Below are 17168 nucleotides of genomic sequence, written 5' to 3' on the forward strand. Positions count from 1 at the left end.
GCGTGTAGGCGAAAGAAGGAGAGGATCGTGAAAGTGTGTCATGTCAGCAGGTTGAGTTCGCAGTGAAGTCTCTGTCATGCTGTCAGACTGCAGAAAGAGTTCTTCATTCTTCACTTGACTCAGCTGGAAGTGACTCGATGCTGCAGGATTTTCCTGCTGCAGCAGGCAACAGTTGTTTAATAACCATCAGTTCAAAATATGATGACTTACAGAATGAAAAGAAAGCCTTGTCAACATTGTTGCCCTCCCCTTCTCTGTCATGCAGACTCGATGTAGATGCATATGAACATTTTGTTAAATGTCCTCTTTGAGTTCAAATTGTCTTGTGTCTTGTTTGTGGATATTTGCATAAGAAGCGGCCTGAATTAAATTTCTCTTGAGAAGTTTAATGTAAAGTTAAAGGCATTAAAAACATTTTTACAGGCAGGTCCAGTCACTCAGATTTCTGTCTTAATCTCCTTCAATCAAAAACAAAAAAGTGAATCTGTCAAGCCAAACCAGTTACCATCATTTCAACCACTCAAGAGGTTTACCTCAGTTCAATTAAAAGACACCACAGGACGTCACCAAGCAGCGATGCATTCAAAACAACAAAATAAAATAATATGGAACTATTCCATCTATCACCGGATTACTAATATTGTTATTAATGTTGATTCAGTGAAAAAGATCAAAGATAAATGGCTGTGGGAAAATCACTTGTGAAATACCCGTGATGTACACGGTTTTTATTTAGCTGAGTGAATACAAAGCTGACGTGAGTCTGGTTCAAACTTTCCATCAGAGCTGAAACCAGTTCAGAAAGTCAATGTGTTCAGTTTTCCACATCTAGTGGAGCAAAACTAGTTTGTGATTTTCATTCGTGCCCACTTCGAGGTTTTCCCAACCCTGGTTTCACACACATGCAAAAACCTGTTTGTGAGTCTTTATTGCAAGAATACTTCATTCTTGACCAAACATTAGAGGCAAACTGTGCAGATCAACGCACATCATGATGTTGTGTTATTACTGTAGAATTCTTCATTTAGAGCCGACAACACAGTACTGGTTCCTCCACAACAGATTTCATCTGCAATGAGCAAACGTTATTTTGCCAAGCAACTCAAGCTAACGGACCGTGGCAGTATTTTAAAGTCAGGAACCATAAAAGCCTTTTGTCAACAAAGCCTCACATGTCAGCACATTAGCAGCAATCTAATAGACTTTGGCAGTCTGAGTCGGCCGTTGCTTTCCCACAAAATCTTGTGGCTACAGCAGCTGTCATGGCCTGAAAATGGCTGTTAGGACTGCGGAATGATATTATTACATCTGGTACCAAGCTAAAAAAAAACAAAAAAAAAAAAAACCAGAAAAAACCAAAATGAATTTGTTATCACACACACTCGTGCTCGTATTAGTCATGTGTTTGTGTTGCACAGTTGTGGATGTGCTGCACAGAGTCCCACTAAATCTAAGCCACCAAGATGCAGTTAAATAAACGTGTTAAATAAACAAGACTCTTCAATAAGTGCAACTAATCTTTGTGCTAACAGTTTTATCCTCCTGCTCTTTGCTGTGTAAAGCAACAAATGTGTCACTAAAGCAGATACAATGAACACTGAAAATCTGGTTTGACTTGTTTATCGTATATAAACCATCTTTGCTGTAGACGTCTCAGCTGAACTCTCATAACATAAACTGAATATATGTCACAAAGGCAGGACCGTGAAATAAGAAGTTCATGGTTTCTGTAACAGAATGCAGCAAATGACAAATTATTGAACACCATAGTTGTTGTTACCTGAAAATCTGAGATATTTCTGGATAAACTGTACTCTGTTGCAAAGCAGGGCTGCAACTAACAACTATTTTCACTTTTCATTTAATCTGTGGATTATTTTCTTCGTTACTTCATCAGTTGTTTGGGCTTCAAAATGTCAGAAAATGGTGAAAAACATCAATCTGTGTTTCCCAAAGGCCGAGATGACGTCTGCAAATGTCTTGTTCTGTCCACAACCCAAAGATATTGCATAATACATCATATATTATATTACTGTCACAGAGGAGTGAAGAAACCAGAGAATATTCACATTTAAGAGGCTGGAATCAGAGAAATCATTCAAACTGATTAAGTGATCATCTAAACTGTTGGTAATGTAAAGAAAGAGCAAAGAGTTTACAGCTACTTGATTCCTTGATGCATCGTTGCAGCTCTATTGCAAAGTGACAATTTAATGTAAAATATGACATTTGGTGGGGGTCCGCCAGCCTCCCACACCAGGCAGCGGTCGCCTCACTGAAGCTACAACCGCTGCCTGACAATGACTTAAGTGTTTACTGCGTTTCTCGAGGATGGAAACAACTGATGGGAGCAGGCGGAGCGTGACTCAGAGCACCACACAGCTTATGTGATGAATAGTTTTTTTTTTTTTTTGGTGCCTCTGTTCAAAACGGAGTGCTTGATAGGAAGTCTGATATACCCTGAGCCTCTTGCTCTTGTTCATCTTGTGTGGTGACATTTTATTGGATAAGGACAGGGCTGTTTGGCGGCGAGAGAGAGGGGGTGAGAAAAAAGAAAAAAAAAAAACAGGGCCATGACAAGAGAGGAGAAAAATCTTTAAGCACCTGTAGTAAAACACAATGCACGGTTTAGAAAACAGTAAAGGTAGGAATTTCTCTCGAATGGGCCAAGTCACGTCTTCAAGGCATCCGAGACAGAGAGATGAAAGCTCCAGGGAGCGGAGGAAATGGGGGTTGAGGAGGCGTCACCTGGAGGACTGCCTGATGCTGACAGGATCCCAACCAGGCAAGACGCCCTAAAAACTGACTAAACATAGGTGCTGTGTTTCCAGAGAAAGCGCAGGGTTTTTGGGGGTGGATGCAGTTGCAGACAGCTGTTTCGAACCAGATCATCAACCTGCTCTGAGCAAGAGCGTAGAAGCTCGAGCTGCCAGATGCTGTTCCCAACAAAAGGTGCAAGATGTTGACCCTGGAGTTTGTTATAAAGGTTTGTGATAGGTTTGTCAGCAGCAGGCATGGCCGAGATTAACAAGAGGCTGACATTACGCTCGCAGCGCAAAGAAACGAAGCGATTCGCTGTCGAGGAGGAGGGGAGGTGGGCTCAGCAAGAGCCATTTCCTGTGACATTCATGGTGGTGGAGGATCATTTACGGGCAAGGAACCCGAGCGATGTGTTTACTGTGCTTGCAGATGGGTCGTTTTTGTTATGACTTGCATGATAAGCATTTGCATGATAGGGTGGGTACGGTGATAACGAGTGTTTATGACTGTCTGGTGTCTATGTGGCCGTGATTCACAGAGACAACAATGGAGGCCAGTTCCAAAAATGGTGTGCAAGCTAGCATCCAGAACACACAATGCTGGCGTCATTTCGGATTGTAGCCAGTGTGCACACTTGGCTGACATTTTCCCTACTTTATTTTTGCATCTTTTCAAAACTGACTCCCAACTGAAAAACATCCGCCCAAACAAAAGACATATAGATGTGTTGATAAAGTTTGTCCGGTGACAGGTATCTGACGGATTGTTTGAGGGTGGAGATTTCCATTCCTCCTGTCGGTGTCAGCCGATTGACTGGAAGCAGAGCGCAACGTAATGCAGAAAACAAATGAGCTTCAGACCGCGACTGATCATCTCACTCTTGCGAAAGGTGTTTTTCACACTTTGCAAGAGCGAAAGCAGCAAAGGCCTTCTTGAGTGTGCGAACTCCCGAAAGGTGAAGGACAAGTGACGCAGACTTCAAAGCACGCCATCCTTCACGGTGCTTTTCGGTTTCCTGCTGCACTAAAATCGCTCGAGTGAAACAAACATAAACACAAACCTGACAGCTGCATTTCAAATGTTCACTTGGCAGCAAACACAACTTGTGCTTTCTCCTGCACTCTCATTCTAATTTGAGCTGGCATCGGTTTTCAGACCTTTATTTATCCAGGGAGGGTTTTGCTGAGCACGCTCGCTGTTTTTCGGCAACGCCCTCCTTCACATTCACACCTGGGAGCTGTAGTCATCAGTTTTTATGGATAAAAAAAAGGTATTGCGCTGTCCTTCCGATACAGTTCGATGGTATCTTACCTTTGGGTGGTTTGAAACTTTAATGTGTAATCACGGCTAGATCCCGAGAGGCTAACTGGCTCGCTAAAATCATAAAGTATTATTGCATGATTTTCATTATGGTGACAAACAACAAACAGGCAGTGAGTGAAAGAACCCGACGCGACAAAGGGAGGGAAGAAAAACAGAGAGGTTTGTCATCTTTTCAAAAAGTCACAATATCATTTAATATAAAACACCTTTAAATTGAACATAATGAGGAATTCGCCAGCAGGAGTTCCACCAATCCACTACCACTTGAACACCGCAGTCCACCTGGACGGCAGCTGACTTCAATGGTACTTCCGAGTTCACACAGAAAAGGGTTGAAACATGCATTTACTACATTGTACAAAGTCAAAAGCGAAAAAACAGGAGGTCTTTTTTTTTTTGCCGTTTTTGGCAGAGAGTCTCTGCTGCCTCGTGAGGGATCCAGAGGCAAAAGGGGGGGACAGTCTTGATAGTTGGGCATGTACAGAGGTGTCCATTTGTTTCCCGGCACTTACGGATAGAGTGCCCTCCTCTCTTTTAGACCGTCAGCTGAAGGGAAAGCGGAAACTTGGTGTAAGGCAGGAAAATGACTCAACACACTTCAGATATTTAAGATAACAGTTGCAGACTCGCTTAATTTTTGACAAAGAGCAATGTCAGTCCGCACACAGTGCTTTGTAGGTCTTGGCAGTAACAGAGAGCTGTCTCTCTCTACACAGGCTCCCCCACCACGTTGCTGGTAACGATCAATGAGTGAGGAAGCACAGTGTCCATTCAATGGACTCAGTGGTGCTGCGTTTTTGAACGTCAGACACGTCAAAAATAGACTGAAGAGATTCCTTCCTTTTGTCCATTCTGACGACACTTTGATAAGCACATTTCATTCCCAGCTTTGTCCCTCCCTCTGTCTCTCCCTCCCTCTCCTCTACACACACACACACACACACACACACACACAAACACACACACAGGCACACTCACACTACAGATGCCACGGAGGTGACGGAGGTCACCTTATTGTCTTCTGCCCAGGGCTGCAGGTTCTGCAGGGCGTACAGGGAGGAGTTGTGCAGGCAGAGCGGGTCCGGCTGTAGAGGCTGGCTCAACGTCTTCTGGAAAGCTTCCTGCTGAAGCTGCAGCATCAGCCGGTTGGCCTGCTGCCTCTCAGCTTCTCTCTCCTCTGCAGTCTGTCTCCTGGGTGGATGGAGGAGACAAGGGGGACAGAGGAGGATATAAGATCTATAGAATGTTTAAATTTTATGGAGCACTTAGACAAGATTGACTAATTTTGCACATCATAGCAGTGTTCCCAATGAACTGTACCATATCCTAAAAAGGAAGCAATGTAACTTTCTTTCACAAATACTCAGGATTTTATTTGAGCAGTTACCCAGTTAACTCTGAGGGGTTGTGATATAATGCATATTTTTCAGATTTTCCATGCGTTTTTTTCTGTGTTTTTTTCTGGATAATTTTATTTCCTCGAACCTCTAAAGAATATCTTCACGCAACACAGAAAAACATTGTCATGTCTCATTGTGTTTCTTGAGGTTTTGGTCACTGGCGTCATGTTGTGTCTTGCACTTCCTGTTTTATAGTGAAACCTTCCCTCTCATTTCAGGTCCCTGACCCTGGTGTGTTTCCCGCCTGTCTGATTGTCTGCCCCGCCCTGATTGTCTCCACCTGTTGCTTGTTACCTCGTGTATATATTGTCTGCGTTTCCCTTTGTCCTGTGCCACAATGTCTTGTACGACCCATGGTTCACATCAGTCTTGTCTTTGTCTCCTTGCCTTGTACCTTGCCTTACTAGAGTCCAGCCACCTTGTGCCTGAGCGCTCTGACAAACATCACTTTTTGGTTTAACTGGTCACAACAATATGCAGCCAGTGACAAGAGCAACACAATTCATTATAAAGCACTGCATGACAGGACATTAGACTAATTCTGTGCTGTAGCACCTCTTAAAAAAACTCTCGAAATAAATGATTGCCGGCAAAATAACAACACAATAAGAAAAGCAGCAACATGCAACCTGTCAGAAATAGACTGAACCCAGCCTAAAATTGGATTTTCAGTGTTGTTTGTGATGTTTTAGTGGGTTTTTCTTTGGCAGGGAAGTCAAAGAAAAGGGGTGAAAAGAAAACCAGTTCAGTTGTACGTGTCTCAGAAAATTTCCAAATGAAACCTGTTCATTTGCTTTCAACATTGCTTTCGCTGTATGTTTATTCAACACCTGTGCCAGCAACTGCAGCTTCAGGCCAGATGACAGCTGATCAGGGTGAGTGACAGGTGTTAGACAGGGAACGTGACTAACCCAGCGGGAGGAGGCACAGTACACTTCCTGCCTGAAGGTGAAACATTACATCTATGTCTTCCTGTGATGTGTGTTTCCCTGGCACACACGCAAACAATATGTTTAAAATGATGCATCCTCTTAACGGAAGGGTTGTTGCAGAGTTTATGCTGAAAAGTAACTCTGCAGGATAACAAAAGTAGAGCTGAGGAGATGAGTGCAGCGAAAAGTAGGAAAATGTATTAAGAATTTGTGAAACCAAAGTCCCAAACTGTGCTCCCACGCTGATTCAGAGTAGATAAAATGCTGCTTTTCTTGATCATATTTTTCTTCTCCTGAGCTGAAGTTTCTTTCATATTCAAATCAACTCTCCTACGTTTTAATTAGGACATTTTCTCCTCTGCGTGTGCTAATTTAGCCAAAAAATGGTCTGAACGGTCCTCATCAGCAGCACAGATTAATGCACGATGAAGAATTTTCTAGGCTCTTTTGAAATTATGGAGGTGTTGCTAACATCACAAAGCATAATGAGCAAATGATCGGCATCAGAATCAACAACAAAATGCAAATGGTGGAAATCGCAGGCGGAAACACACCTCTAAAACACTCTTTCATGCACACCAACCTCCATCCATTAGCCACACATTATTGTTAACAGCATTATGATAATATGATTCCCCAGCTGTTGATTTGATCATCCTCTTGTTACTAGCGTAGTCGTCACGCAAAGACATCCCTCATGCTCATCCTATCAGGTGCACACTACAGGGAAATGGCATAAATCTCTGCAAAACTAGGAAATCAGAAGAACGAGCTCAGCCAACTCCCTCGTTAGTCGTGACGTGCCGTTTGTTTTAAGTAAATTAATAAGTAAAAACATTTTTATTCCATCCTGTTGTGAAGAGTGTGTCCTGGTTTTTCACTGCTGCTGGATGTGACTGTTTTAAAATAAATGCACCTTTTTTTCTGTTTTTAAAAGGGAACAAACCTTCAATATCAAATATGATGTCTGAGACAGACAACTGGAATTTTTTTAAGTGTCTTCTGTGTAGCTATTGAATCTAAAAAGCTTTTAAGCATTAAAACCCTAAGAGGTCATTTAGTTGTTTGTAATGCGCTTTTGAAATATGTGTCCTGTCCCTTTAACTACAGGCAGGGCTTCATAATTTGATTTCCTACTCATTTACCTCCAAATGGCTATAAACAACAGTTAGAATGAAGTGAAGAAGTGTGTGTGTGTGTGTGTGTATGTGTGTGTGTGTGTGTGTGTGTTTCTGGCAGCCGGTTCCTCCTGTGAGTGTTTCAGTATTGCTTTGGACAGCAGGTTTCTAAAAGGCCTTTCAGGAGGCTCAGGAGTAATTGTGCTTGGTCAAGCGAACTGGCCTCGACTGGCAGCTAGGCTAAGCAAAATAGGTGTTGTGTTGTACGACGCCTCCAACGCTTCAGCTGCGGGCCATTCTGCTCGTGTAAAACACCAGGAAGCATCTCGGATCCAAGAGCAAAACACGTTTTGGTGCTGTTGATTTATTGCACTAGAAGAATTGGAAGGAGTGGCTCCTCTGCCCTCATAAAGACAAACAGCTTGTGAAAAAATCCACCACGGACTCTTTGTTTTGCTTAAGTAGGACATGAGGGAGAAGAAGTGAGCCGAATACAGCAGAGGAAGAGATTATCACTCTCTGCTTTCACACCAGTAAAGGACAATGAGCTGCACCAGATAGCACTCAAGGTGGAGAAGCACCCTGCTGTGGGCTTACCGCCATTTTGTCCGTCTGTTCTGGAACCAGGTCTTGACTTGTGCGTCTGTCATCTTCAGGGCCTTGGCCAAGGTGGCACGCTCGGCCGACGCCAGGTACTTCTGCCGATGAAAACGTTTCTCCAGCTCACAGATCTGCACCCGGCTGAAGGAGGTGCGAGGCTTTTTCCTCTTGGGCGGCGTCCGGTTCTGGTAAGGGTGGCCGATACGACGGGTCACAGAGAAGGGCGAGAGGGCGGCTGAAAATGACAAAATAAATAAATAAATAAATAAAATTATTTCACTTTGTTTAATGATTCTCAAGCATTTTTACTTTCACTGAGGTTATTGTAAGAAATGTAAGTGTTCAGACTTAAAGGGTTCAAGATTAATATTTGTTAGTGTGAGCAGTTATTTCCATTTCTGAACTAGAATGATCTGTGCTTCTGAAATTTAAACTTATTTCCCTTGAGGTTTTCTTTGTATACGCTCATGTTACAAACACAATTTTGTTTTCCAGTCCTTGAGTAGATAAAATTATTGTCCATTTCGTCTTAACTCTGGAAAAGCCAGTGTGTTTGGGGAGTCTAAGAGAAGGCCCAGAAGCTGCCAATTGCAGAAGATAAATGTAATTACAACTAATATTCCCCTGCCAGATTCTGAGAACCAAACAGCATGCTGGTTTGTACAGAAAGGAAGTCCAAGAAGTCATAGAGAAGACGTTTAGAAAGCTGGGATATGCAGCAGCAGTTCCGAAAACTATTCAAGAAAATATATCACTTGCAGCTGGCAGTAAATTTGCCTCCTGCAGTAAAATTATGGAAAAAAAATCTGTACAAATCAAGATTTAAGCTTCTGCTTAAGCATCACTTTTCATTTTTTCACAAATAAATACACAAAAAACTTTCATTATCTCAGCAGCACACATGAGGGATGCAGTTAAAAATCAGCTGTGTCACACATGGGTGAGGTAGGGGAGGTGGTTGGTGGGCGGAGGGGGTGACTCACCTGGGCAAGCCCCCTTTGGGAAAGGATAGTCTGCTAGAAGGCCATTGCCGTCTCGCAGGTGAGCGAGCTCGGGGTAATAGCATTTGGCTAATGTCTCCACAGTGCTCCAGACGGGGACCCTGCTGATGTCTCCCTTGGGGAGAGGACAGAGGGACCCGGCGGGCCCCGGCCCCCCTGTGGCCTCTCCGACTCGGCTCTCCTCTGCCTGCTCCCCTAAAGGAAAGGGAGACACAGTGAGGTCCCACATCTGGAGCACAGCAGCAGCGGCGGCCGCTGTGCAGGCGCCGACGCACAGCAGCTAATCACATGAAGGCAGCCTGAATGATGAGCAGGGTCTACTTTAACATCATTTACTGCTGCTTTCTTAAGTTAGCGTTTGGAAAGGTTTTGCTCCAAAATGAGATATCTGCCATTTAGAAATATAAGTGACAACTAGCGGGTTTACAAAGATAAATCAAGCACATACAGGTTAGCCAATCAGGGTTATCCACTGACACTGTAAAGGTCGCCACTTGCTGTCTAAGTACCAATCACACAGTTTCAACCTACAGTACAATTTTTGTAACATGGGGGGATTTTTTACCATCAGACAAATTAAATTCAAAGATATGAAATTTTTGCACAAAAGATCTTCCATACACCAGTAAGCATCTGTCAATGAAACTCCTAACAATAACATTACATGGGTTGATCATGCACAATAACACAACTTTTCATCATTTTTGCAGAATAGACCACCTTTGTTTTACAGCTATTGATAATAAAATTGAAGCAATGATTTGTTCTTTTAAATAAACGACACCGTCCATGCATCGTCCGGACTGTTCTGGAACTGTGTCTCTTCAGAAATGTGAATTATGAGCCTGCACTGTGTTTTAGTTCCTTCTGTGATGGCTCACTTTCCCATATCGCCGAATCCGGGCATTAATAACAACTTATCTTCAGCATCATAAAATATCTATGAATCCTGTCTATTTTGTCAGCCATGGGTAAACAGAAGATCGATAAATGTAATGAGATCGTTTTTGGCCATAGATCCACTCCCCAGCCACATTCTCATTTTGAGGCAGAATAGAAATCAAGAGAAAACAAATGATTTCTGTCTCTCTGCGTCTTTATGTCATTCCTCCCCAGCAAGCTGTTTTGCCTCCTGTCTTACAGGGTGTTTATGTGTTTTTGTTTTGTCCGGAAAGCTCACCAGAAGCCAAAATGAATATGAAAACATCTGCATAGGTGTCCCCGGAGGGCCACGTGCTGCTGCTGCTGCTGCTGCTGCTCGCAGACTTTCAGCGACCTGAAAATTCATTTGCCACACAGATGATGACAATTTGGATGGAAAATGGAACATGAAGCTATTATGTGCTCGGCAGTCGTTTCCAGGGAGCTGCCGACGTCCCCTGATGGTGCTGAACACGAGTGGCAAATAGAGGCGTACATGAGCAAATGATTTGTAAAGTAAAGATGAATAGCTGCGATGTGCTGTTACAGTAGGTCACATGAAGTTAACATTACCTGAGTGGAAATTAGCAATGCAAATTTAGTGTCTGAAATGAAAACTTGCTACCTTTTATTGTCTTTTCTGCTGGATTTATAATGACCATGTCTTCTTTTTCTTCCTCTAATTATTACTTTTAATCTCCTATGGTAATATTGCTATAATATTATTATCAGGTTTCACATAATGTGTTGCTCTGATGCTCAGTAGTAGTATAAATGGTAATTGTATCCCTCTAAAATTCCTTTTGGGACTTAGACAGGCATCTGTGGTATTTAATCATGAGTTTATAGTGACAAATTTCCCATGATGTTTCTGATATTTCTATAAGGTACTCACAGGAAGACTGCAGCACCTCTGTGGCCCTTAACAGTGAGTTTATAGTGACATTATTGCATTAATCATATGTTTTTAAAGCCTACATGATTCCCAGTCTTATTCTTATGGCGACTTTTCTATGATTTTCTCATATAGATGCATTTAAACATTGCAATTGGTCCTTCTCAGTCTGCGTCTCGTTGGCCAAAAGTAGCCTTACGGGTCACATGCTGAGAGCGAGCAGGCCTGTTGTTGCTCCCAGCGGCAGGTCTGGCTAAATAATACTGCATTAGATGGCTATTTCAGGCCATCTGTGGGCTAACTAATGGACCAGGCACATACAAGCACGTTCAGAGGCAACCCAAGTGGAACACAACATGCAGCAGGAGCCTTTGGATCTGCCAACTGCAGAAAAGCTCTCCCTCACAGTGTGCAAAATGCTGATAAATACACGATACAGTGATACTATGGATTCTGCATCAGTCATGTTTAATGTTTTGACTGGAGGTGTAAGGCGGAGACAGTTCAGGAATCAGATACTCTTTCAGATTCATCCACTGCTATTATTATCAGGACTGTAAGGTAGAAATGCTTGAATCTGTGAGCCTGTGTGATCCTAAAAGCACAATCGAAATGGAAAGGCTCCTGCTCAGCTGCATCAGTCTGAATTAAATTCATGAATGAAAATTAACCACAATATTCCCTCTATTCTTGTATCTACGGCACTCAAATCTGTTCACTGAGCCCTTACGTTAAGCCAGTTTTGCTTTAAAGCAGGGAGTTTAAAATGACCCTACAGTATCATACAAGGTAAAGGTCAACCTACAGAAAAGGAATAAGGAAACATGATAAAACCTACATATATGTTTTTAGAAAAAATATTTTTTTTGACACTAATGGAGGAATAAAAGCCAACATATTAAAGACAGCTAATTGTAGCTCATGGAGCATTTCTAACAATATAATATTGGAGATTCAGTGCCCACTGAATAAACTGTGATGGCAGTGAAAAATGTAAAGGCATCCATTAACCCTAACAGGTTTAGATTATTAGTATTAATTGTGTTCAGAAAGACAATAATTAGCCAATAACAGCCTGGTATAACAGCCATATTTAAAATGGTATTGCAACGTCTATGTGAAGAAGGTGGAAAATTCTTTACTTTAAAAAGGGAGAAAATCTTGTTCCTATAATAATAAAAATAAATCCTGAAAAAAAAGAGAAATATTACTACATAATTTGACTTTTTCTTTCCCTTCGTCAATTGAAAAAGAAAATATGGGAGAATACCAAATCTGCTGCCTGGGTAATACAATTTAGCATAAGCACATCAAAAAATAAAATGCTACCATGGAGAATATGTTTCCCATAATAAAACCATCTATACTTAATAACACTTCTCGGTGACAGCGCCTCCCTTCCCCACTGCGGATATTACCTTTGTAGCAATCTAATAAATATATCCGTGAAGGATTCTAAAGGGGATATTGAAATATAACATGAACATATATTGCTATTTATTACAGTATACGGGACAAAAGGCAGGGACACTGTCTTCTGTCGCACCGAGAAGTACGAGGACGTTAGCAGGTTCAACACGGAAATAAAACCACATTTTTCTTCTCTGCTGCCATTAACTCACAGACAGAGATTCAGAGGAGAGAGAAAAGGGTTTAATTAGGTTTTTTTTTTATTACTGCTGCGCGGCCTATAGAGCCACACATGCTGCATGATGGTTCAGTTTAGTGTCATTATTATTATTATTATTATTATTATTATTATTATTATTATTATTATTATTATTATTATTATTATTATTATTATTATTTTTGTTGTTGTTATAATTATATTATTATTGTTGTTGTTGTAGCAGTGCACGTTTATAACAGCTGCTTTTGGATTGTTGGCCATCATATATTTGCACATTTATACGAATTTAAACAGTCCATGACTTTACGGTTTTATGCATCCTGTTTTGTAAAACCCTCAAAAAAATATTATTGATTAAATAAATGTTTTATTCTCTATTATGATAAAAGCTGCAACTTAAGTTTTATGTTTTGGAGTTTTTAGTTCTTTTTTTTTATTATTTGTCTTAAGGTTTCATAATAAAAATCGTTGCCGAACGTTGACCTAAATTAAATCAAAATAAAATAAGGCAGCCAATATACTACTATTACCACTTCTACAGCTACTACCACTACTACTACTACTACTACTACTACTACTAATAATAATAATAATAATAATAATAATAATAATGATGATGATGATGATGATGATAGCACCGTCAAATGTGCGATGAAATTTGAGATAAAATAATTAAAGAAGTAATTAAAATGAAATGAACTTTCTGCCCCTGGTGATCAACATAGACCCACTGGTATATAAACAGGTCTTATTTGCTTAATCCTCTGCGTCAGCCTGAAACAACTTCTCATGATTTATACCACAAATTTAGGCCATAAGGACGCACGCCGGGCTGAAAAATGCGAGAAGTCTGTCGTGCAATTTAACAGGATTCGTTTACATCCCTGCAAAAATAAAAAAATAAAAAAAAGCCTCCCCCGGCTGCCAGAGCTGGAGTCTTTGGCAACATGTTTAGCTGTTTAAAGCTGCACGAGGCCGTTTTTCTCCTCCGGTTTCAAGCTGAGAAGCCAACAGAAAAACGAGAGACGGAGAGAAACATTTAAAATGCTGCTCTGCCCATCAGGATAGATGATAGTCCGTTTGATTTACGGCCTTTTATAGGAAGCAGAGCAGGCTAAATCTGGATGGTGTGTGTGTTTGTGCGTGTGGGTGTGGGTGTGGGTGTGTGCGCGCGCCCTGCTGATCTTTGGCTGATCAATACAGTGGAAAGATATAAGCAGCGAAATAATTACAGCGACACAAAGCTGAGAGAAATTAAACGAGAGGCCCTCGGTGACTATGAGTAGAATTGATAAGCCTATTTACACTGGATCTTTTTGCAGCTGACATATCGTCCCCCAGTATTTAATAATTGATCAGGTAGAAAGGACGGAATAGTGAATATTTAATGCGTGGAGAGGTGGGGGTTGCGAGGGCGCGCAAACCCGTGATCATTTTCATCTTCATCACGATGAGGTCATGAGAAAACAACAACAAAAAAAAGACCCTCCGAAAACTAAATTAATAATAAGAGAATAAAATAACGCGCATAAAATATGATGATGTAAAGCCTAATAAGCAAAGCAGAGATAATCCCTCAGGTTGAGATATTCACTCAAGATCTATTTTTTAAAGCTGCATCTTAATTTATGATAATGCAACACAGTCTGTGTTTATTTGAATTTACTCATACAAAGACAAAATTCACCATCTGACCAGCAGTTGATTAAAAATTAAACATGGCCGTAAAAAAAACGTGATTACTTGTTGTTGCAGGTAAAACACAAAAGCACTATGAATAATAAGAGTGCATTAAAAATACTGTAGCCTTAGTATGAAGCTCGGTGCTACATCAGAATGATATCTTCTGAGCAGGAAGCAATAGCAATTAATTTGGGATTATGTAACGCAGATTATTTGCTCTGAAGACATGAGATCTGCTTGTGAAAAAGCGCCAATTTCTGTTAATTTGAAAGAAGAAATTGGTTATTTGACACGCTTTTGCTTTTATTATCCAAGAAATTCTGAAGGTTATTAAGTTAAAAATAAACTTTGAGTCTCTCTAGTCTTCATTGCTTATTAATTGGCTATTATTGCTGTGTCATTACTTACTGCAGTCAGTTGTTAATTTTTGCTTTTCCTCCAGATTCAGTCTTGCACAGAAATAAACGGAGCATCCAAATTAATACTAATAAGAACCTGGCTTGTCAAAGACCTCAGTCTGGGCTCCGTGAATGAACCAAATTAAGAGTTTATATGAATTATGCAGATATATTTTGACACATTTGCTGCACATAACGGAGACGTTGCATTAAGGTGATGAGAGTCTGTAAAGTAAAATAAAAATGTATTATTCGTAGTGGCAAATATTATGAATGCACAATAATAATGATGATAATAATAATACCTGACCTGTTCTCGTCCACTGTTACAATAGATTTTAAGATGCCATATGTTATTACTATTATGAGTCATCTTCCTGCTTTCTCAATTGGCTCACAGACGAGAAAAAAAAATTCATTCATCCTCATGAAAAGACGGGGAACGTCGTTATCCGTCATCCGCTGCAAATGGAGAGTGATGGTCCAATACTGATTCATCAGCATGTCCATGTCAATTTCTCCTCTCGTTTATCAGACTGCCCTTCCAGCATAATAAAAGCGACTCTGTGCGCGCATATACGATTCGTTATAGATTACAACCTAAAGATGAAATCAGCTCCACTTTGTCGAGCCTATTAGGCCCGATTGAGCCTCGGCGTTCAGGGCCTGTTTTTAAGCACAAATGTCAGGATATTTACAACTCACACCTGTGAGACCACGAGGCAGTCACACAGTAATACTGCCACTCTGCGCAGGAGTCTGGGCTCATTTATTGTGGTGTGAAATGCAGGTGAACGTGCATGAAGATCATAGAGTCATCCGGTTTGCAGCTGTTTAAATGAAACACAAGTCAGACTACAGGTGTTGCGGGATCACTAAGAAACTCTTTTTACCTGTTAATCTGTCCTTGGCAAACCTCCTACTGCTCTCCATCCACGGGAAGGTGAAGTTTGCCGCATTTCCCATCCCCATCCCGGGCACCGAGGGGATGCCCGGTCCGATGCCCGGCGGATGCGTCGAAGGGGGCGGATGCGGCGCAGCAGCGGCGGGCGGAGGCGGCATGGGTCTGTGCGCGGGCACCCGGATCACACCGCCGGCGCCGCCTGAGTTCACGTTAACGTTCATGTTCATACTGACGTTCATGTTCATGTTGACGTTGTAGGAGCCGGCCAGACCCGCCGCCGCCGCCATGGAGCAGGCCGGGTTGTAGACGCTGTTGTACCCGTTGCTGTAGACATTGGAGGACAGCGCGTAATCCGGGTCGCTGGTCCGGTTGGGCAGCATGCAGCCGCTGGATTGGTCCGAGCTGTTGAGGATCTGGTCGATCCCGAAGCTGATGGGCTCATGCTGCTGCTGGTGCGTCTGGTTCACCTCCTCGATCCCGGTGTGCTCCATAGTTTCTTGTTTTTGTCGGTGATGTTTGTCAGTATGTTCTAGCAGTGCTCGGCTTTATTTTTGTCATACAGTAATTCACGCCTTGGGAAATGAAATGTTTGTATGTGCGCTGCAGTACTGAGCTGTTTTTCTCTTCTCAAGCATCGACACAGGCCTGCTCTAATCCCAGGAAACCAACAACGTGTCCGGCGCTATCCAAAATCTTGCCATTATTTTTGCCCGGCACTTGGATCGGGTGTTCCCTAAATTAAACGCCTATCCATCGGGCTAAGAAAAAGCGTATCCATCTTTAACAGCGCGTTCTTTCCCAGTGAACTACACCCAAGGCAGCCTAACGACAAGAAAAACGGCCGCAGATGGTTATCCTGAGTACTTACAGACAAAAATCCTGGATTTTGGGGGAAAGGCAGTTCTCTGGAGAGGCTTGATGAGCTTTGTTCGCCTATTCTGGCTGAGACGATCCATACGCAGAGGGCATGGTAGGGTACCCAAGCTCGTCGCATCAGAATAAAGCAACAGACAAAACAAAACAAACCCAAAGAGGCGAAAAGGAAGCGCTGACCTCGCAGGCGTGGATATTAATTGGAGGTGAGAGCGAAAGGTAGCTCTGTTGTGCTGAATGGTGAAGTGCGTTTCAGCAGGTGAGACAACCCTCTGCGTAAAAGCTGCCATTCGGTCATCCAGCCAAACCTCCCTCCCTCTCTCTCTCCCTCCCACCCGTCCTCCTCCCTCCTCCTCCTCCTCCTCCCCCTCCTGTGTAGGGCAGTTGTTTTGCTACGATGTCTTAAAGAAGCCGCAGCTTTCTTTATTTCCTGCAGCTTTTTTTGTAATAAACAGGAGGTTTTGTGCCTTTTAGTGGTGCGAGAGGTCCGGGTCAAGTGGTTTCCAAACTGCTTTGCGTCAGCGCGCGATTACATGTTTAATATATATATATATATAGAAGTTAATCATTTCATTCAGTCATTCAAGATCAATCATTGAGAGCATGAGGTCAGAAAAATAAAAATGTCTCTCCTCATGTCAGAAAAGACACAGTTTAACTTAAAAAAAGAGACTTTTCAGATTTGTTTTCTCTTTCATGGTGCGTCTGTGTGAGTCTGTCACTGCTCAGC

The 17168-nt window shown here is 42.0% G+C and overlaps 1 protein-coding gene across 3 annotated transcripts; it reads right to left on the minus strand.

The window, feature by feature from the left end:
• Nucleotides 1–4250: 4250 nt before the first annotated feature.
• On the minus strand, nt 4251–16684 carry tlx2 (T cell leukemia homeobox 2). 3 transcript variants are annotated; one of them, XM_041944147.1, is made up of 5 exons: nt 15555–16684; nt 9117–9329; nt 8131–8368; nt 5094–5274; nt 4251–4629 (listed from the first exon to the last, which is right to left on the minus strand). In XM_041944147.1, exons 1-5 carry the CDS (start codon nt 16054–16056, stop codon nt 4618–4620), a joined length of 1146 nt encoding a protein of 381 aa, XP_041800081.1. In that variant the 5' UTR covers nt 16057–16684; the 3' UTR covers nt 4251–4617. The 3 variants fall into 3 exon arrangements, with proteins under 3 accessions (XP_041800081.1, XP_041800080.1, XP_041800082.1); XM_041944146.1 differs by lacking the exon at nt 4251–4629 and having other exon boundaries at nt 5058–5274; XM_041944148.1 differs by lacking the exons at nt 4251–4629; nt 9117–9329 and having other exon boundaries at nt 5058–5274.
• Nucleotides 16685–17168: the final 484 nt, after the last annotated feature.

The sequence above is a fragment of the Chelmon rostratus genome, chromosome 9, assembly GCF_017976325.1.
Source record: "Chelmon rostratus isolate fCheRos1 chromosome 9, fCheRos1.pri, whole genome shotgun sequence".
NCBI lineage: Eukaryota > Metazoa > Chordata > Actinopteri > Chaetodontiformes > Chaetodontidae > Chelmon > Chelmon rostratus.